Source organism: Haemorhous mexicanus, chromosome 2, assembly GCF_027477595.1.
Source record: "Haemorhous mexicanus isolate bHaeMex1 chromosome 2, bHaeMex1.pri, whole genome shotgun sequence".
NCBI classification, from domain to species: domain Eukaryota; kingdom Metazoa; phylum Chordata; class Aves; order Passeriformes; family Fringillidae; genus Haemorhous; species Haemorhous mexicanus.
In genome coordinates, this window is record NC_082342.1 from 374,554 (window position 1) to 397,022 (window position 22,469).

The window sequence follows — 22,469 nt, forward strand, 5'->3', positions numbered from 1 at the left end:
CACGTGAGGAGCATGCTGCTTATTCCTCTGTCATTAGACCCTTCATGTACAGCTGCCACGCCAAGGAGCCCCGTTTTCCACCGCAGGAGATGCCATGCTAAGCTAGATGGCCACTGGGACTGGAGCTGGAAGCAGGTCCTGCTGCAGGTGGCAGGGATCCGGGCAGGAGGGACGAGGGGCACCTGCCTCTCCCGGCCCACGTGGAAGGCATGGGCTCAGCTCTGCCAGGGTGGCACACAGAGCCTGCTGGGCTCCCTGGCACCTGCAGCTGGATTAACCCCTGCCCAAACCCAGCTGCTGGCAGATCAGCCTCGGATTAAAACAGGTTTGTCCCCAGAGGAAGGGGAACTTGGGTCTCTGAGCTTTTCCAACCAAATGATTTTGTGATTCCACGATTACTCCACAACCTCCTTTGGATGGAGGCCAGTGTCACCTGTCAGGGACAAGCAGCGGCAGGATCCTGCTTGATTCCAAGCACAGCAACAAGCAGGGAGTTTCACTGTCAGAATCTGCTTTTATTCTGTTTGAACCTCGGCCTTTGCCCTGCAGTTCAAGTCCCGGTTGCTGTTAAAACAAACACTGTTATTTGTACACATTTGTCGGCGTATTTCTGGTTTGTGACAATTGTTTCACGAGCAGGGTTTACTCTGTTTCGAACAACAGAAGCCACAACATGACAGACGCCTGCATGTCATTCCACTCGCACACCTCACACATGCACGCCAGCGGTCGGTCCTGGGGTGCCTGCCTGTGCCTCCGTGTGACACGGGGGCTCGGCGGGGAGCAGAGCAGAGCCCGCAGCCAGCCGGAGCTCTGCTGGCCAGGGGGAACACAAAGCACGAGGGTTTAAAGCGTGACCGAGGGAAGTGCAGCGACAGCCAGGCCGTGAGAGCTCCCCAGCGACCCCGCGGAGCCCAGCGCGGCTCTCCCGTGCGCACGGGGAGGAGCTGGCTGGGGTGCGTGGCTGTTTCACAGGCACAGGGCAGTGCCAGGCGCGGGTGGCACACGGGGACCAGCCCAGCTCCACGCTGGTGACATCCCGTGGGGCTCCAGCAGGGACGGCGGGTGCGCTGTGTCGCGTGTGCCCCAGCCGAAACGCCTCCCCTCGGCCGTGGGACGAGCTCTCTGCCGGACAACGGGAGACAGGACAGGGCTGTCCCGCCCTCGCAGCATTGCTAAAGGCTTGTTTTCTGAGAGTCTTTAAGGCTTGGATCTCCCCCTCTGCTTGCGCTGAGAAAATGCAAAGAAGCGCTTGTTCAAGCTACACTTCGTGACTGCTGTGCACTGCATGTACAAGAGCATTGGAAGAGAAATACTGACAATATAGAACAACGTCATACAATCAATCACCTGGCACGATCCCTTTTGGCACTTTGCCTTCGTTTGTCTCATCTGGCTGACTCCGAGCACAGGCCTTCCTGCACGGCTTTTCCCGGGCACAGAGCTCCCGAGGGTGGGAAAGCAGCTGTCTGGGAGCCGGTGCATCTTTGGCAGACAATCCCTCTGTCAGGGAACCAACCCCAGCCCCTCCGCAGGAGACACTTTGGGAGGACACTCCCACGCCCGTGCTGCCCCACAGCCAGCCAGGAATGCCTTCATCCCGGAGGGAAGGCAGCTGAGGGCCACAGAGGACTTTCAGAGGAGCGTGAATAAATACTTGGTTTGATCTCGTGCTGCATCCACCGTTCAGCAGGAGGCATCTTCCTTCTCGGCTGGCATGATTTCTGCCAAAGGTGTTGTCGTTCCTGACCTTTACAGGGGAGAGGCTGGGTGCTCCTGCTCTTTTGAGTGTAAATATTTACAATTTTTGTTGGTTTTTGCAAGCTTACACAGACTTGGAGAGTGATAAATTAATAGAACATTCATCCTGGCTTTGCGTCGCCGCAGCCCTTCCAGGACAGGACTGATTGCACATCCAAAGGTCTCCTTGAACGTAGATGCCGTGGCCTGGGGAGCTGGGATCTCTCTTCTGGGGGTCCCATGAAGCTTTTTATGGCCAGGGACAAGCTCCAGCCCAGGCACTGCCTCCTACACTTCTGCCCAGCTTGGATTTGGGATCAGGAAATTACCGCACAAACCCCTAAACATTTATAAAATCTTTTCCAAAGAAGGTATTTAAGACACTGGCATAGTGCATTGGGCTGTGAAATCTGTTTCAAGAGGGGGAAGAAAAGATACATTCAGCGTGTAATTAGATTTTTTTGTGGTGTAAGCAGCCCAGCCCCAGCTGAATCTCCACAAACACCACGAGAAAAAAGGAAACTGTTTAGGGAAGTCTGTTTGGGGCTCCAGGGAAGAGCTGCAGAAAAGGGGGCCTGCAAAAAGAATTCTAAATCTGAATGCACCTGGGAAGTGCATTGTACAGCTCAGAATGTTGGGAAAACCAGCACGGATCCCGAGTTAAAGCTGTGGCTTTCCCTCCTGAGCTCCCCGGGCAGACCCAGGCCATCACTACTTCTCTCTGTGCTGTTCTTCTGGGCCCAGCCAAGGCTCTAATTCCTTAATTTCCTTCTAACTCGCAGCTGGACAGAGGAGCAGGTTTTGGTTTGGGTCCAAAGCTCCTCTTGGAGCAGCACCTGCCAGGCTGTGGTGCAGGAGAGGAAGGCAGGGCAGGCCCGGTGCCACCAGCCCCAGGTACAGCCTGAACCATCCAGTGGTTTGTGTGGCAAGGAGATGCAGAGATAGAGATATATATTATGGAATCATTGCTATAAGATTTCTCAAAACAAAAGTGTCGATCTGTTGAAATATAGTATTTAAAATATATAAATTTTACCCAATAAAATATAAGATTTCTTTTTTCTTTTTTTTTTCCTGTTTTTTTTTTTTTTAAATCCAGTTCAACTAGGGGGAAAAAAGAGCCTGCCAGGGTCCTTGCAGTGAAAAAGAAAACCAGTTCCTGTTTTCTTTTTGACTGTTTAGGATGGAGGGAGGAAATGCAGCCATTTCAGATAGAGGAAATGGGGCAGATCTGCCTATTTATGTGCCTGGCTGCCCTCCCTCCACAGGATCCATAGGGAAGTTTGCCCCTGCACTGTGCTCATCCCAAGAACAGCCCTGCCACCTGGCACACGGGGGGGCAGGACAGGTAAAGCCACAACCCCTGCCCCAGACAAGGGTCCCTGTGAATACTCTGCAAGGCAGCTGCCACTGGCTGAGCTGGAAAGGTACTTTTTGAGCTATGTCAATATGGAAATAATCCATGAAATGAATACATGGAAGAGGGTTAGAAACACTCAGAGGGTGGCCTGCCACATCTGGGCAGAGAACACAAGCTCCACCAAGCCCAGGCTCTGAGCCAGCTCTGCTCCAGGCAGCTTCATGCCTGGAAGTTTGTAGTGCATCACTCACCTGAGCTTTCTTAGTGGTTTGAGCCTGAAGCCAGGAAGCTGGTGCAGGGGCAGGTTTTTCAGTAAAATCCCTATTTTAGGTCTTTCTTTTCACTGCATTTGGCTTTCTGCTTCAAAAAAAGTGACAAATGATCTGTGCTGCTGCTGCTGCAGACAGTGAGATACATTCATTTGGAAGTACTACAGGGGGGCTCTGTTTAGGACTCCCCAGGAGAAATACAGAGCAGGGGTAAGAGGCTGACCCCACAGCCAGATGCAGCCTGAGGGAGAAAATGGGGCAGGCAGAGAGGAGAAGACTCTCAGGCAATTTCTATGAGCAGAGCTCAGATTTCTCTTGGCAAGGCATGGTCCTCATACCCCACACACTCACACCCCTCCTAGCTGGGGATCCCAGGTGTGCCTGCCTGCCTGTGGAGGCCTTGCAGTGTATTCACAGGGATCACAGACAATTCCTCCAGACCAACGGACCAGAGGATTTCTTTTTTCTCATTCTCTCTCTCTTTTTTTTTTTTTTAAACCTGAAAGGACGCTGGCTTCTCTCTGAACTGGACCTGGAAATGTCTTACCACCAAAATGAAAAACAACTGTGTGGGTGAAGTAGGGCAAAAAATAGTTTTCCTCTAAGAAGATCTGATAAACCTCACTGTCCTCTAGAAAGGCAGCATGGCCCAGCAGTGCTACTTGGCCCCCAGAGTGCTCTTGGAGCGCAGCAGGTACCGATCCACGCGGACTCTCCGCCTCTCCACCGTCCTGTTCTCGCTGTCGAAAATCCGCTGCAGGTGCAGGGCCAGCCTCCTGTCCTCCTCCTCCTGCTGGAGCTTCTGCTCCACGTCCCGCACCTCGGGGGGCAGGCCCGCCTCCCCTGAGGCCACGTGCCTCAGTCTTTTGACGGAGCCGTTGTGCTCCAGGTGCTTCGTTTTGCAGCGTCTCTTGCGGCCGCGGCGCAGCAGCGGTGCCTGCTCCCCGAGGAGGTTCTCCACGGAGCTGCAGGTGCTGTTCTGCACGTGCAGCAGCTCGCTGCTGTTCAGGTATTTCAGCTGCTTCTTCCCCGGCGGCTTGAGGGGCACTCCCAGCGTGCTGCTGTCGGGCAGCGAGGCGCTGATGCCCATGAGTCTCCTGCTCAGCACTTTGGGGCCCAGGCCGAGGCAGGATTTGTCCATGAACGTGTTCACTTTTAGGTCGGGGACTTCAGCCACCCGTGTGTTTAGGGAGGTTACGTTCGATCTCACGTCTGGCTCAGCAGCACCGTCATCAGTGGCTAAGGCCTGTGAGCCCCTGCTCTTCTCACTCCCCCTCCCCAGCTTCTCCTCACTGACAGAAGGGAGGAAATCCAGCTCGGGGCGAGGCTCTGCTGCTGTGTCAGGTGGAAGGTGATCCTCCTGAGCTTGCGGCTGCTCTTTGGGGCAACCGCCGGAGTTGGTGATGTCAGGAACCACCACGTCTTCCCCAGGCTCCGAAGCCAAGGACGTAAGGGTCGCTTTAGAGAGAGTCTTTTTGATCTGACGCTCCTGAAATATCTGCTCCCATTTCTTCAGTATTCTAGGACTGGCCTCGTAGGTGGTCGGCTTCTGCAGGCTCCGGTTCAGGTTCCTGGGGGTGGACTTGATGATGAGGGGGCTCAGCACCCTGCCGTCGGGAAGCCTCTTGGGCGGCGTGCACGGCGAGCAGACGATGGGCTTGAAGTGGTTGAGCTCCTCGGAGATGCTGTCGTTGCTCTCGGGGCTGATGGAGCGCTCGGGCCGGTGCAGGGCCGACAGCGAGGAGGCGGCGCTGAGCAGCAGGCGCCGCTCGGCCGTCAGCTCGGGCGCCGACAGGCAGCGGTGGTTCTGCGCGCACGACAGCACCCCCAGCAGCGGCGCCGAGCCGCCCGCCGCCGGCAGCACCTGCAGGGGGAGAGGAATGGTGCTTTACAAAGCAACTCTGGGGCTGCTGGTAGGGAAAGGAACAACGGGAAGGGTTCCACTGATGGGTGAATGGAAAAGGGATTTGCTTTTACAGATAAACTTCGGGTTTGCTGAGAAACGAAATTGGACAGTGAAAGGTGAAAGAAACAATGGGGAAGGAAAACCCCTAAATTCTGTGAGAATTAAAAATGAAAAGGGAGGGTTGTACATTAGAGGGAAATCTCTGGGATCAGGGAGTCTGTACCTCTCAAGTACCTCAGCCAATGGGGAAAGAGAGAAGGGAAAGGAGGGAAATTGGGATAAAAAGGAGGCTGCACCTCCAAAACTGTGAGAGATCCCAGGGGAATGCCCATGGTCTCTCCCTTTATTCGAATAAAGCCAGAAAGGTCTCCTCTGTCTCCTTTTTGGACATAAACCTCTGGTGTTTGTGGATTAATTTTCCTAACAAAGGTGTGAAAAATGCGTATTTTATGACTGGCTTTTTGCAAACATTAAAATGAATATTATATGTGTTGTGTTAGAAAGTAATCCTGCATTAATTCTCTTAAGTAGTGTGGTAAATATAGTTTAAGGTTATAACAAAATATTAAAATAGAAACTATGCTATGTAAGATACTTTTTTCTAAAGAAAGGACTCAAACTGAGATAGCAGCCAAGAAAGGGAATTTATTGCTCCCTTATCAGGAGAATTAACTTCTTCCCACCATCAGGATTCAGAGGAAGGAGCTGACACTGCCCAGACAGAATCCTGTGTTTGAATGGAATTGATGCATCATGGATGAGGTGTGTGAATATGCAACAGGTTATTGCTTTTAAGGGTTAATCCTCTGTTAACGTGGGTCCTTTTTGGGGCTTGGAAAAAGGACACCTGGTAACAGAGGATGAACCAGTACTGGAAATCTATTGGTCATGTCCATGAGGCATCCTCTTAAAAAAGAAGACAGTCCCTGGAGGGAAGGTAAGTCATGGATGTTCCTTTGGGCTCAGTCAGGCTCCCAGCAGCTCCTGGTGGGACTGCACAGGTTTCTGTTCCTCATGGACCTGAACCCTCTCCTTCTCCATCAGGGATGAAACTGATCCCAAAAAGGAGGGGTGTCAGCACGAGGAGGGGGAACATCCTGCAAGAGCAGCTGGGTGGCTGTCCCATCCTTAGAAGTGTCCAAGGCCAGGCTGGATGGGGCTTGGAGCACCCTGGGACAGTGGAAGGTGTCCCTGCCCAGGGCAGGGGGTTGGATGAGCTTAAGCTTTAAACCATCCTATGATCCTATGAAGACCAGGCCTTTGTATCTTCTATAGTATGAAGTGCCAATGTACCCTGATGTCAGGAAAGCAATGAGTTTTGCTCTGTTTAAACAGCTTTGGAGAGGAAAGGAAGAGAGGATTATTTTCCTAAATGTCAAAAAGATTTTTCGTTACCTGGCTGGGGACTCAGCCTTGAATCACAAAACAAAAGCCTGATGAGAACCCTTTCAACTTCCAATTAGCCTCCAAAGCTACACAAGAACCCTGACACCTGCCTGCTTTTCTGTTTAGCAATTCCTAAGCCAGCAGGTTTTATTGGGAGCCGCACGGAGGTGATTGGCCCCACGGTGATAACAGGGCCACAAAGCCCATATTTGATATCTCCAGATTGCTGGTGCTGTGTAACCTCAGATAAGGACATTTACACACAGGAACCTGCTTCCACACGCTGCCTGTACCTTTGCTTTGGTGGCTGGGGCTGATCTCTGCCTGCTCTTGGATCTCTCCTGAATGGTGTCGTTGCAGCTCCGGCTCCTCTCCACCTTGGAGGTTAAATTCCTGAAAAGCAGATGGGTGAGAACACGAACCTGAGGAACAACCATCTCACCAGCCCTGGCAGCTGCTCCCTGTGGGAGAGGCATCGTGCCTGGCAGAGAGACTTCCCCTGCCCCTGGGGCAAAGGGATCCAGGAGTCCTGCTCTGCGTTCAGGGGCTCACACGGAGCACGGACACCTCTGCCCACAGCCCATGATGAACTGAGGCCTCTGCTGAGGAGGAAGCTGGGGAAAGCCCTCTGCTTCTCCCCTGGAAACACACCTGCTTATTCAGGGCCTTCCACTGAGCCAAACAACAGCCTTCCAGGGAGTCTGGGCTGATGCCATCCCTTCATATCTGTGCTGCAGGAGGGAACCAGCACTCTTGAGCTCATCCTACAGGATTTTGATTTATGACTAATGGTTTAAATCTACAGGCAATGATTTTTCCTTCATGGGATGAACATTAACTTCCAGGTAGGAAGTAATCAGACAAAACTACCACGTTCTAAAACTCCAGGGGGAAAAACCCACTTATTTTAGATTGGATCCACCATTTGAATTGGAGCATGTCAGGTGTGTTTAAAACAAGTCAGAAGAACATTTTTACAGGACATTAAACAGAGTCTCAGCATCTTACCCTGAAAGGAAAGCAAAGGAGTAAGCACTGGTCTTGGAAACAAAAGCTGAGCGGTGTGTTTGCTTGCCCTGGAATGGTTCCTCATTCTCGGAATCCGAGAGACGCTCAGGAAACTGAAGTCAATCAAGGAACAGTTAGCTGACATGTACAACAAAAAGAGTAACTTGGAAAATAAAGCTCTTTCTTGCAAAAGGGCTGAAGATCCCCAGATCCCCCATTTCTGATTATATGACAGGACATAAGGCATAAATAATACAAAAATTAGCACATAGCTCCTATACATGGCTGTTAGTCATCAAATAAAGGTAATTCATTGATCAAGAAAATGTGGGAAAATTCTGCCATAGAGGTTTCTGCAGGCTGTTGGTTACTCAGCCCCCACGGGTCAGCCTACCAAATGGAAATTTTAAAAGTGTTTCCTGCAGAGCCTCCCCAATGAAATAGGAAATGGGCAGAAGTCAGCATGAAGGATGTGCTGAACTTCAGCTGTACAACTTCACTGCAGAACATTCATGGAGAAATAGTCATGGGAATGCATGCAAGCCTGAAGACCAAAGCTGTGGGGATCTGCTGTGTCAGGAAGAGTCACACAGCAGAATGTAAAAAGGGGGACAGAAACCTCTAAAGAATATAACAGACCTTAGAAGAGAGTTCTCATTAACAAAGATCTTTACATTCTGCCAGCTCAAAGCCTTCATAAACTATAGAAACTCAATCAAGGAATCCTGGAAAGCCAAAGAATGAAAATTTTGGTATGTGGGCAGGAAGGAGAAGCGTGAGCTCACTTACACAGTCCTGGTTCCCTTTCAGCACCACAGATTCATCTTTTTTCTGCTGGTCCTCCATTCTTCTTTTCCCTACGTCCATGTCATCTAGGATGAACTTGTGAATCAGATCCTCAGGTGTCTTTTCTTCTTGCAGTTTCTCTTCTCTCAGCTGGAAATAAGGACAAGGAAGGTTGTGTAGTTATAATTTGAAGTCCTACACTTACAGGCTGGAAAGACCAAGACTTTGGTCCCATCATTTAATTTTGTGCCTCCATTTCTCCACTCCAGGGTAGAGCCCTGCCTCTCTCTCACAGTAATGTGAAGATTGGTTTGCTTCTATACCACATTTGTGTTTTACACACAAGTATCATGGATTTTATCTTCTTTGCAAAACAACAAAGGCACTGTGAGGCCCAGGGCTGGACAAAGCCTTCTCTGCCACTGTATTTTCTAAAATAGAGAGACAAAAGCTTTTCCCTACTTGTAGGTGATCACACTACATATAAAAATGTGCAGGACCAGCTCCAGGCAAGCTGTGGTATTTCAGTTTGAGCCCCCCAATGGCCTGACACGCAGCACACACAGTCTGGCAGACACACAAGCTGCAGCTTTTATCTAAAATAAAAGGTGAGATGCAGCAATTCCCCCGTGGAGAGCCACACAAGAGGTGGAATCCTGTTGTTTCAGCAATGTGTTGGGATGGAGGGGATCCAGAGGGGCCACCTTTCCCCTGGCAGCTTACCCCAGGCTCAAAGCTTGAGCTCAGCTTCCAACAGGGAATGCCAGGATCTGGGACACAAGGTACATGGACCCTGATGGGCTGCCTGTCCTGCTGCACTGTTCTCCTCACCTAAGGAATCAAACTCCCCTTTTCTGCCAGGCTGGTTTGGTTTTTGCTGTCAAAACCAACAAGAGCCCTTTTCTCCTCCTTTCCACTAGCTTTTCCTGAGGAACAGGCTGGGCACCATCTGATTGTCCCTGCCCAGGGTAACCAGGCTCTCCCTCACCCCCCAGCCATTTCCCCAGCTTGTGCCCTGCCTCTTCCTCAGCTTAGACACAGCCCAGGAATAGTCTACATCCATCTGTACACAGAACAGCTCCTCCCTCCTTCCTCCATCTGCCCAGAAGTTATCCAGACCTCTGACTGACACCTCTTTGTCCTGCTCATGAACCACAGCACCAGGAACTCATATCCCTGGGCTTTTCCTCATTTCTGGGCATAGGCATCTCAGGTGCCTAAGAAGGTCCCTAATTTAAAAAGGCAGCAACAACTCCTTCCAAAAATATTTAGTGTTTTCCTTCCCTGCTGGAGGAAGGGAAAACTTCAGAAGTATGGACATAAGCCTGACAAAGAAAACAGAGTTCATGAGGCACTACAGGAAATGCACGTGGTGATTTTCAAATTGGCAAAGACCCAAATCCTACTGAATCCAAGGCCCCAGAGATGAGGAAGAGAAACAAGGAGGAAAAAGGCAGAAACCAGGAAAAACTCCATTGTTTGGCTGATTGTGGGTGTTCAAATATTTTCAAAGACTGGTTTGACTCCTTGCTTAGAGTTGTTTCAAGATGTATCTTTAAATTCCTCATCTATTAATAATCTCAGGCAATAACTACAACAGTGTCTGACTAACATAGATTGTGACCACATGATGCAGACATGATGAATAGTCTGCTCTAAGTCAACAGCATTTCTACCTTTTTGGAAGCATCTGAAAAACAAATTCACACCAAGATTTATCATAAAGATTTATATTTTTTTTTGGCTGGCTGAAATACCACCCAGCACTCATGTGCCTCTATATTTCTCATGTGGAAAAAAGTTATATGGCAAAATTCACTTTTCTGGCCAAATTATAAAATGGAAAGACACCAGAATATGTAACAACACACAGGAATTTTGAGGATTTTGGGGAAATACATGGCACAAGTAGTGTGAGGTGACAACCCAAGCTTTGCTGACAGTGAAGTCAAAAAGGCAACAACAGGATCCTAATCCTAATTAATAGAATAAAGAAAAGAATTTAGGTCCAGAGTTATGGTTGCAAGCAAAATCAAACTCTAATGATAAAATCTGTACTAATTTCAAAAATAATAATTTGAAGTAGCCTTAATGTAAATTGTCTCCCAGAGGATTTCCTTCCAGACATGGTAAAGCTGTGCTGGGACAGGAGAACAAGAAACTGAAACAATGCAGGGTGAAACATGTACCCTGGGAGAAGGACCTCACGCTATCTGAGCAGCATCTCTGAAAGACTGCATGCAGCAGCAGCAGCTGCTGTGAACAGCACAGCAATCAGAAAATGCATTTCAGTCCTTTTGGATACTGCAACTGCAGCGGGGGGAAGATGTACAAGCAATGGACAGTTGTTCACTCAGAACCACCACTCCTGACACTAACATTTAGCTCCAAAAGTTGGGCAAACTCACGTTTGGTATCTTCTCTTCCCTCCAGGAGCTGCCCAGCTCTGCTGCCTCCCGGAGCCTGCTCCCCTGCCCTGGCACTGGGAGGCTGCATGTCAGCACATGCCTCAGGTAGGAGTTTCCCTCCCACTCTGTGTGTGCTCACAAGCAACAGACTAGCTTGTGATAGAGACAGCTGGACAGGATGAGTTAGGGTTTGAGTGCACAGAAATGACAGCCTCCTCTGGGAAAACATAAAATGCAAGAGCACCAAGGGCACAGCAGAGGAAAACCCAATCTTGCTGTCCTGCACAGGCAGCAGAGATCTATCTCATTCTGAAAGGCAGTTGAGAAAACTAAGCTGTGAGATAATCCACGTCAAACAAAGTCTCCTCAGAACATAATTATGGTACCACTTTGTTTTCAACTGCAAAAAGGGTGGGGTCGGGTCAAGAGTCCAGACAGATGAAACAACTCACATCTGGGAGATGTAAAAAGCTTTGGAAAGGCTCCTGTCCCTTCCTCAGGAGGAAAGCCCAGGCAGGTTATCCCCGTTCCACAGGCAGGGAAGCTGGGATGAAACCCTGTGTCCTGAGACAGGGAAGGAAACCAAATCCTACACAAGCTTACATTCCCAAACCTGAGTCCTCCAAGTTTCAGAAGCTCAGAGATACCAAGAATCTCTTGCTAAGTAGCAACAGTGACAATTTTCAGATCAGCCTCCCTACAGCTTCCTGCCAGGGGGGAAGAGGCAGGTGAGAGTCAGTCTCTCATCCCAGGTAAGAGGTGAGGGCTTTTCCCACCTAAACCATTCTGTGGTTCTACTGTGACTCTGTGAACAAGGAGCAGTGTGACTGCACCATCAGCTGTCATTTTACCAGCCAAACCTCACTGCCATTTCCTCTGGGGTGACGATTCACAGAGTGTCCTCCCACACGACCCTTTCAGCTGAGCTTCACAAAAACCAAGTTTGTGCAGGCAGGGGGAAGAAACCCATCTCCCATCTGGCAGGGGGCAAGAAGAGGAAGGCAGCAGGCTGAAGGAGAACAAGACAAAAACATGTCCAAATGCTGGACACATGGTCAGGCATTTCCTTCTGACTGGAAGGGAAGGGAGGAGGGCTGGCACTGGACTGCAGCTGGTATCTTTTTGCTCAAGTCAAGCTGTAGATGTAAAAACCTTTTCAGCTGCAGCCTGACCACGCTGCCAATGTGCTTCCTTAAATTTGACAGAGGATTGTTGCTGGAAATGCCCCAAGTCCCACGACTTTGCCCACAAAGTGTCCCTGCCTCCCTGGCAAGGCACCTCAGTTGGAGAAGAGTTTGCAATGAACATTAACGATCAGTTAATGACACAGTCAGCCAGAGCCATCTTAGTAACCTGCAGTGACAGTGCCCACCAGTGCCACTGCCAATTCCATCCAGGAGAAGCACGAGGGAAGACCCTTCCATGCTTTTTAACTGTCTCCTCACACATATGTGTTCCCCAGACTAGTTATCTACTGAAATATCAGCTATTTTCTTACTCAGACAAGGCTGCTTTTCTAACTCAATCAGCCTCCCAGCCCTTTTTACACTTGTTGAGATCTACAAGTGAAAACCCAAAGAAAATTCTTCAACAATGAAAAACCCCTCAGGTTCATTTTGCCCAGCAGGTACAATAATCAGTGAGGGGCTGAACCCATCTCAAGGGAGAACAAGATCACAAAGATCAAAAATTTAAAAAATATTTTCATGGACTTTAATTCCAAACCAGCTGAAAAGCCTTTATTCTGGTTTTTTGGTGTTGTTTTCTTTATTCTTGTTTTTTTTTTTTTTTTTTAATGATATTTAATTCTTGGCTAAAAATAAATAGAAAGCTGTAGTTTGGAATAGTTTGTTTTTGAGGAGAAGGAGATGCCTTATGCTGCAAAAGCCTTTATGGAATCCCATCCACAAGCAAACAGTCACTCCAAAGAAGGTACATTCCCATATTCTGGAAGGCAGGCTAAGACAGCAAAATTTGGCTTCTACATGCTCAATTACAGCCATTTCCTGAACTGGCTGGACAGTGTAAAGAGAATAAATGAGCTTTGTTAAAGAACAGGAAAAAAGAGCCCTTCAGGTTTCCCTACAGGTAGGATGGCATTCCTGCAGGAAATCCAAGTTGTTCTGGAAGAAAAAACACAATTACCCAAAACTACTGACCTTCCTTAGCTGGCTTTCATATTCTTCTCGGAGTTCTCCTGTTTTGCTTAATTTAATGGGTGCTCTGAATATAAAGTCTGGAAAGAAAAGGGAAAAAAAGGGAATTATTTTTCAGTGCAGGATAAGGGGTGCTGGCCATTACTTCCCAAAGAGGGTGAGATCTCCAGAGAGCTTCTGCAGCACTTTTTTCAACCCCAGATGTTTATATTCTGCCACTGCTATCACAGCTCTGTTTAACATACAGAAACATCAGGAGGAGATGGCCAAGCAATCCCACTTGGCACTTCCCGAGTTTCCTGCGAGATTCTCAAGAGTCCTTGACAAGCAGTTCAGCAATCAGGGAGCACTGGGAGGATGTAAACACAGGGCTGAAGGAACAGCCCGGGGATGTCACAGGGAATGTGAGCCCCAGGAGCAAAGGCAGGCTTCAGGCACAGGGAATGTGAGTGCCAGGAGCAAAGGCAGGCTTCAGGCACAGGGAATGTGAGTGCCAGGAGCAAAGGCAGGATTCAGGCACAGGGAATGTGAGTGCCAGGAGCAAAGGCAGGATTCAGGCACAGGGAATGTGAGCCCCAGGAGCAAAGGCAGGCTTCAGGCACAGGGAATCTGAGCCCCAGGAGCAAAGGCAGGCTTCAGGCACAGGGAATCAGAGCCCCAGGGGCAAAGGCAGGATTCAGGCACAGGGAATCAGAGTGCCAGGAGCAAAGGCAGGATTCGGGCACAGGGAATGTGAGTGCCAGGAGCAAAGGCAGGCTTCAGGCACAGGGAATGTGAGCCCCAGGAGCAAAGGCAGGATTCAGGCACAGGGAATGTGAGTGCCAGGAGCAAAGGCAGGATTCAGGCACAGGGAATGTGAGTGCCAGGAGCAAAGGCAGGCTTCAGGCACAGGGAATGTGAGCCCCAGGAGCAAAGGCAGGATTCAGGCACAGGGAATGTGAGCCCCAGGAGCAAAGGCAGGCTTCAGGCACAGGGAATCAGAGCCCCAGGAGCAAAGGCAGGATTCAGGCACAGGGAATCAGAGCCCCAGGAGCAAAGGCAGGATTCAGGCACAGGGAATGTGAGCCCCAGGAGCAAAGGCAGGATTCAGGCACAGGGAATCTGAGCCCCAGGAGCAAAGGCAGGATTCAGGCACAGGGAATCAGAGCCCCAGGAGCAAAGGCAGGATTCAGGCACAGGGAATCTGAGCCCCAGGAGCAAAGGCAGGATTCAGGCACAGGGAATGTGAGCCCCAGGAGCAAAGGCAGGATTCAGGTGCCTGCTGCAGGCCCACAGGCTGCCAGCAGCAGCAGCACACCCCGCATTCCCAGCCCTGCCTCTCTGCCGTTCCAGAGGATCAGGAATGCTCCCTGTTTGCTCGGGAATGCCTCCTCCTCATCCCCCTGCAGCTCCTGCAGGGCTGTCCCGCGGATCCTGAGTGAGCACAGCCTTTCCTGCTTGCAGGGCACTCCCCAGCCCAGGGGTCTGAGGGGCAGGATGCTCTGTCTGGCACAAGTTCCCTGTCCTGCTCCCACTTCCTCCCTTTCCCCTTGGGAAGTCAGAAACCAAAAGCACACTGGCACAGGGTTATGGCTCAACTTCCATCCCTGGAGTCTCCTACTCCCAAAGGAGTCCCCTGCTTGTATCAGCCTCCAAGCTCCCTCCCACTTCCGTGCAGTGCAAGTCTGGGCAAGTTGCACTTCAGCTGGAGGAGCCTGGGGGCAAAGGGAACAACCAGAACAAAACAACAGCCCCTGGACAACCATCCTGGCTCAATCCCTGTCAGTGTGCCAGGCAGGGTGCAGCACAGCTCATCATCCCAGAGTCAGGACAGAGCAGGTTTGGGCAAGGAGGAAACATCAGGGGTACTTCCTTTCCCCACCCTGCTAAAATTTAGGGATATAAACCAGCAGCTCCACCACAGGTTTTCATACAATCCCAATATTATTTAGGCTGGGAAAGACATCTGAGGCCACTGAGACCAATCCCACCTTGTCAGCCAGCCCAGAGCACTGAGTGCCCCATCCAAAGTTGCTCTCTGGACACCTCCAGGGATGGGGACTACAGCACCTCCCTAGGCAATGCCTGATCACCCTTTCAGTGAATAAATTCCTCCTGCTTCCCAAAGTGAACGTCCCTTGAGGCTGTTTCCTCTCATTCTGTCCCTGTTCCCGGGGAGCAGAGCCCAAACCCCCTCCCCAGCTGTCCCCTCCTGTCAGGGAACTGTGCAGAGCCACAAGGTCCCCCCTGAGCCTCCTTTTCTCCAGGCTGAGCCCCTGTCACAGAACTTCCCTTTGCTTCTGTGTGCCTCCAAATGACAGGTACATGGCAGGGTGGGTGAACCAATAATCTCATGTAAGCAAACATGAAGCATATAGATCATAAGGCCTTTTTTCTCATAAAACAGCTGCTACTTCCTCGTACTCACACTCCTGCACCAGCCAGGCTTGTTCCTACAGGACAACACCCCAGGTGCCCCTACACATGTGACAAAAATCCCAAGTGATGCTGATGCTGGGGAGGCCAGGCTGCGTTCCTTGCTCCTGCTCCTGCAACCAGCCACGCTGGAAACCTTCCACTGGCTTCCCAGAATGTTTTTTCAATTGTGGCCCTGAGCAGTTCCAGTTCCTTGTGAACTTTATCAAGCTGAAATGGCCACGGAGACAGTCCCAAAGCAGCAGCAATCTGTAACTCGCCTGCAGCAAACTTCAATTACTCCTCAAGGTTTAAGGCTTGTCTCCAGAGCTAAAAAGGTGGAGTTTTCCCCTCCAGGGCACAAGCTAACCCGAGGGAACCATGCAGCAGCAAAGATGAGCCACGTCAGTGCTCTCATTTCTCACTTGGGTTCAGCAAGCTGAGGAACTTTTAAATAATGGAATAACATTTATGTCTGAGTTGTGGTGGTTGAGCTGAAGGGGTCCAACACCAGGTGGAGCCAACTTTATCAACAGTATCTTTATGCACCAACTTGTGTATTTTACAGAGGGCTCAAAGAGAGATACGCCCCCAAATTTCCAACTCTGCCTAGAAGATGAGAACAAAAATGTATGCAATGATGTACATCTGCATTCCACAGAACTCCAGAATGGGTCAGGCTGGAAGGAACAACTGTGGGTCACCTGGTGCCACCTCCCTGCTTAAGCAGGGCCATCCCAGAGCACAGGATTGTGCCCAGAGGGTTCTGGAATATCTCCAGCAAGGGAGACTCCACACCCTCTCTGGGCAGCCTGCTCAGAGCACAGGAAAGAAGTTCTGCCTCATGTTCAGCTGGAACTTCCTGGGCTCAGCCCCTGCCCGTGGCTCTGGTGCCATTGCTGGGCCTGGAGCAGAGCCTGGGCCCTGCTCTGACCTCTGCACACAGGGACAGACACAGGGACACAGGGCCAGGCAGGGCTGAGCCCCCTCTCCCTGGGCTCCTCTCCAGGCTGAGCAGCCCCAGCTCCCTCAGCCTTTCCTGGGCACAGGGATGCTCCAGGCCCTTGCTGAGCTCCAGGAGCTCCTGGCCCTGCTGTGCTGAGGATCCAGAGCTGAGCACAGCAGCCAGAGGTGCCTCCAGGGCTGGGCAGAGGGGCAGCATCCCCTCTGCTGAGCGGGCAGAAGGGTGCTGCACCCAAGGATGCTGTTCCATCCCAAGTGGAACCAGACCAGTCCTTGCACTGGAGGAAGACGAGGTGATCACAGCATCCCATTTCTTTCTCTGGCACTCTTCCCTGTGCCAGTTCTGGATGTTCTGGTCCAGGACAAGGCTGCTCAGCTGGCTCAAAGTGTGCCACAGCCTAGGACAACAGCAAAGCAGGCAAAACTATGGAAGAAAAGGCTTTTTACTTGATTTTGCAGCAAATCTCCTGCTTGCCCTTCCTCTCGAGTGATCTGTGGGTCAGCAGAAGTGGTTCCTGAATGAAGCTGACTCTGAAGGGCTGCTGGGAGGGCTGCTGCTGGGATGCTCCTTCCCAGCCTGGTGACAGCACTGAAACAGTCGTGGTGGCAGATCAAACCTGGCATCCTGCTTTTCCATGCTGGCAGTCAAGAGTTGCATCCTATTGTGCTCAGTCTTGGAAAAAACAACCAATTTCTGCACCATTTGAGAGGACAAAAGATTTTCTAATTATTTAACACTGGTTTTCTTTAAAAGAGGCATCTGACTCGCAGCCTGCATCCCCTTGAGCGAGCCCATCCTTTCCACGCCAGCTCGGAAGTGTGTCTTACACACCATCTCCGTGGAGCCACACTCCTGACCAGCACGTCTTACATTTACTGGCAAAAGATTCAGAAACCTCCATCTGGTGAATTCAGCAACACGGGCTGACTGAGAGTAAAGCTGAACTCGATTCAGAACCCTCTGGTTCCCTGTCTGTCCTTCAGAGGCTCCTGGGCTCTGCCAGACCGACGCCATCGGGCAAGTGCCAGCTCTGCCCCAGCAGCAGTGGGTCCCCCTCGCCCCCAGCTTCCATGGAAACTTTCAGCAGGCTCTGCAGCTTCCTTTTCCCTCGAGGTTTTCACTACTTTTCCTTTTAACTCCTGCAGCTGAAGACGAAATCTTAAATGTTTTCAAAAGACAAAACAAGAAGTTAGGAGTTTTCTCTGACCCTGGCACAGGTGTAACCACTACTCAACTGGAAAATTATTTTCCAAGAGTTAATGATCCACTGCCATGCCTCTCCCACTGACCACTGGGGCTAGCTCTGGGTCTGGCCTTAATCACTCTCTTCATTAACGGCCTGAATGGCAGATTAAAAATAATTTAAGTATTGTGGAACGCTGGAGAGAGGACAATGAGGAAAGAGATGGAGGTGCACACCCTCTGACAGCCTCACGGCACAGTTACTGCCCCCAGAGAGGCACCCTCTCCTGTCTTCCTAGGAAATCTTAAATTTAACTCATCCCACCAGCAATACAACACTGCGACAAGGAGGAAAACAGGGATGGTGTCAGCTTTAATCAGTTTGATGTGGGGAGCAAATCACTGCTTTTCCCGAGACAGGGAAAGGCTTCTTTGGGATTGCCACTTCCAAACATGTAGCGCTGTGGTCTTGAGACAAAAAAACAACTAGTGACAGGCTACAGAACAACAGAAACAACAGGAACTCAAGGAATCACCAGGAAATGCTCAAGAACCAGACTGGTTTGGTCCAGCAGGGAAAGGGGAAAACCACTGCCAAAAAAGGACTGGGAGGAAGGAGGGGGAAGTCATTTTACAAGTCTGGCAAAAACACACCACCCCTCCTGCACGAGCTCAGCTAGTGACTGCTGTGCACTGCTACTGGGCAGAGGAGAAACAAGAGAAATCTGATGCTCTGAAATGGGAATGTACTTATTTTCTCACCAACCAGGCAGAGCACCTCGCTGCAAACATATCCTGTTCCTTCTCATTGGCCAAGTGAATCCTCAAATGGTCTCCAAGCCTCCCATCTGCTGCTCCTCTCTGCCTTCCAAGAACTGCACCGAGCGAGTGTTTCAGTGTCAGAGACCCCACTCAGCAAAGCACTGCAGCCAGCACTGCAGCTTAGCTCCCAGTCCGGCCTTGCAGCAGCACCGGGGGCGCCTTCCCGGGTGGTGCTCCATGGAACTTGGAGATGCCCACAGGGAGGACGTGGGACCCGTGGGCCACCTGCATCCTTCAGGGGCAGCAGCTGAGGCCAGGCTGAAGGCAGCAGGGCGGCTCCTGGGGAATCAGACGCCAGGAGCTCTCGGGCAAGCCCAGGCCATGCCAAGACCCACACGGGCAGGGAGCACGTGTCCCTGCTGATTTCTGTCCAGCGCTGTGGGACAAGTGTCGTGACAAGGACTTGGACTCTACACCCATCTGGTCACCTAGTGCAGAATCCCCAGCCTCAGGCTGGGTCTGAGGGCTCCTGCGGCCCACTACTATGGAAGAATCCCAAAGGGAATAACGGAAACTGGGACATGAAACCATGATTAATGAGCTGGTTTAAGCTGGAATAATCAAGGTATGTCAAGTGGTCATACTGAGTAGTTTTAAAGATTTTGCACATTTTAAGTGACTTAATTAAATACCTGATCTTAATCAGTGTTTGATAACAGAATCACATAATAACTGAGGTTGCAAAGACCTTTGGAGACCCAACCAGGTCTCCAGAGGAACAGGCTGACCAGGTCCATGTCCAGCTGGGATTTGACTCTCTCTGAGGATGAAAACTTCAAAGACACCCTGAGCAACCCGTGCCAGTACTTGGTCACCCTCACAGTAAAAGGTGTTTTTCTTACGGCCAGTGAAACCTGCTGTGTTTCAGTTTGTGTCCTCTGCCTTCTGTCCTGGCACTGGGCACCCCTGGGATGAGCTGGGCTCTGCTGCCTTCGCTGCCCCTCTCAAGGGCCTACAGACACTGATAAACAGATACATAAATATATACATTACACATCCATGGATAAGGCCACGGCGACTGGGACAGGTTTGTGAGCCTTGGGAGAAAGCAAATGTCACCCATCCCTTCAGGCAGGGCAAGGAGGAGGAACAACAGTGCAGCCTCCCCTTGGTTCCCGGGAAGCAGCTATTCCTGGAAACCCCTTCTAAACAAGGACAAGGTGTTTGGGAGGCAGGCTGCTGGATTTAAGGAAGGGCAAGCAGGCCTAACCAGTGTCTTCCATGGTGAGATGGCTGGCTCAGTGGAGGAGCAGAGAGCAGCAGATGAAGGGGCTGTACAGATCACCTCATTCCACCCCTTGCCATGGGCCTTCCACTGTCCCAGGCTGCTCCAAGCCCCATCCAGCCTGGCCTTGGGCACTTCCAGGGATCCAGGAGCAGCCACAGCTTCTCTGGGCACCCTGTGCCAGGGCCTCAGCACCTTTATAGGGAAGAACTTCATCCCAATATCCCATCCAAACCTGGTGAGAAGCCCCTCCCCTTTGTCCCACACACATCTCCCACAACTCAGGACAAGCAGAGAACTTTTACAACTAATTCTACATTAAGAAGCCCAGCTCGGACGGTGCACAGGCATTCCTGCAGCACGGCTGGGCACTCTCACCCAAGGAGTCCATCTAAGCACGGCTGACACCACTGCCCTGGAGCAGAGACTGACTGGGGCAGTTCCCACTGTCCCTCCTCCGGAGGAACCGCTCCCAGCGCTCGGTCAGCCCCCCCGGACAGCCCATCTGCTCACGGATTCAGCAAATCCTCCCTAAATCTCTTCCAGGGTAGAGGGGTTGGTTCAAACCACCAATTTGAGCTGCTTAAGCTCATCCTGCCAATTCTTCCCACAGCCAATTAGAGGGTGCTGACACAAGCAGGGAGCGGGAGACCAGAAGCACGCTCGGAAAGGAACGGGTTGGGCTAAAAGGATGTTTATCTGCAGCTTAAATCCTTGTTTGCTCTACAGGCTGCCCTCAGCACTGCTGCTGCCTTGCTGAAGTGGGCACTGCTGCAACACCTCTCCAAGCAACAGATCCAACAGTGCATCCCGAGTTCTGACAGCAGCAAGCTGGGCATCTCCAGCAATGCCACTGCCTCAGACGAGGATTTATTTTGAAGGGAACACAGGGAGCAGTTTTCTAGGAGTCGAGAAGGCATCTGGCATTGGAGGCAGGGAGCAAACGTGCAGCTCAAAGCTCTGAACACAAGGACGATGGACTTTTTCTATGTCAACAAGCGACTAGGACTTCCCACGGTGCAAAACCCCTCCTGTCTTGACGCAGCACAAACCCGCCCAACCCCCGGCAGCACTGCTGGAACCGTTCACTTTTGGGCCAAGAGCATCACAAAAGCACCCGAGGAAGTGGGGAAACATCCCCGCAGGGGGCATCCCCTCCGTGGCATGATGCTCTCCATCTCCCTGGGGCACCTCCCGATGCCCCGAGCGGGGGGGCTCAGCCCCGGTGCCCCCTCCCCGCCCGGTCCCGCCCGGCTCGGGCTGAGCCCCCGCCAACTCATCGCACCCCGCGCCTGGCCCCGCCCCCGGGCAGAGGCCCCGCCCCCGGGCCCCGCGGATTCCCGGCACGTCCCGCGGTGGCCCCGCCCCCCGGGCTGAGCTCATCGCACCTCCCGCCCGCGGCCCCGCCCCCCGGGCTGAGCCCCCGCGAACTCACCGCGGCTCCGCGGCAGCCGCGCCCCCAGGCCACGCCCCCGCCCCCGCGCCCCCGCCGCCCCTCCCGGTGCAGGATGGGGGGGGCGCAGGTGCCGCCGCCGCCGCCGCCGCCGCCGCAGCCGCACCTTGCTCCGGCGGCCGCTGCTCCCCGCCCGCTGCTCCGGCGGCCGTGGTGGCTGCGGGCTCGGCCTGCTGCCGCCGGGCCCGTGTGGAGAGGCGGCTGCGGCACAGCGGGCAGCAGAGGCCCGGGCCCTGCAGGCAGCGCTGGAAGCAGGAGAGGCAGAGCGAGTGGCGGCAGGGCGGCGTCACCGCCTCCACCAGCGCCTGCCGGCACACCGGGCACTCGGCCACCGACAGCACCACCGCCTCCTGCTCCTCCTGGGCCGCGGGCCGGCCCCGCCGCCGCCGCCCCCGCACCGCGGCCCGGCCGCCGGCACCCGCCGCCGCCGCCGCCATCTTCCCACACTTTGAAGGGCCGCGGCGGCCACGCCCAGCCCGCATAATTCATGAGGGGGCGCCCCCCGCGGGCATAGTAATGAGCGCGCGCCGGCCACGCCCTCTCATGAATATTCATCGCCGCGGCAGAAGGCAGCGCCCCCTGCGCGGTGCCGGTCCCGGTCGGGACGGGGCGGTCTGGGCACCCGGCTTTGGGGGACAAATCATGGAATCACAGATGGGTTGGGATGGAAGGGGCCTTAAAACCACCCAGTGCCCCCCCTGCCGTGGCAGGGACACCTCCCACTGTCCCAGGCTGCTCCAAGCCTCAGTGTCCAACCTGGCCTTGGGCACTGCCAGGGATCCAGGGGCAGCCACATCTTCTCCGGGCACCCTGTGCCAAGGCTTTTCCATCCTGCCAGGGAACAATTCCTCATTCCCGATATCCCATCCATCCCTGCCCTCTGGCAGTGGGAGCCATTCCCTGTGTCCCATCCCTCCAGGCCTTGTCCCCAGTCCCTCTCCAGCTCTCCTGGAGCCCATTCAAGCACTTCGAGGGCTCTGAGGTGTCCCCAAGTGAACACCCCAGCTCTGCCAGCCCGTGATGGTAGCGGGTGGCTGGTGTCTCTGTCCTTATCCTGACCCATGAGCCCTTTGTTCAGTCCTCCCTCCGCTGTCCAGCTGAGGAGGGGGTGAGGGAGCAGCTTTGGTGGGTACCCGGCGTCCAGCCAGAGTTAAACCACCGTGGATGGTGACTCAGAGCAAACCAGAGGAGGCAGAGCCTCTGCACCAGTTGCTATGGAAATCTCTTGCACTCCTCTTCTGCTTCTCATCTCTTTACTGGGGCACCAAACCAATCTGTCTTCTCATCATATTTTAGCAGCCTCTCTGATGGAGCCTCTCAGCTGCATTGGGTTGGCAGAAGGGAAAACGTGGCTGAGAGACAGAGGCGAAGCCCTACACCTCTGAGCCCCCCTGAGCAGGCTCCTCTCTC

The 22,469-nt window shown here is 52.5% G+C and overlaps 1 protein-coding gene across 1 annotated transcript; it reads right to left on the minus strand.

The window, feature by feature from the left end:
• Positions 1-494: 494 nt before the first annotated feature.
• RNF169 (ring finger protein 169) lies at positions 495-21,496 on the minus strand. The gene is made up of 6 exons (XM_059870764.1): positions 21,166-21,496; positions 13,023-13,099; positions 8,459-8,605; positions 7,670-7,782; positions 6,955-7,054; positions 495-5,233 (listed from the first exon to the last, which is right to left on the minus strand). The coding sequence occupies exons 1-6, from the start codon at positions 21,494-21,496 to the stop codon at positions 4,028-4,030; spliced, it is 1,974 nt and encodes a 657-aa protein (XP_059726747.1). The 3' UTR covers positions 495-4,027.
• Between the last annotated feature and the right edge of the window lie 973 nt (positions 21,497-22,469).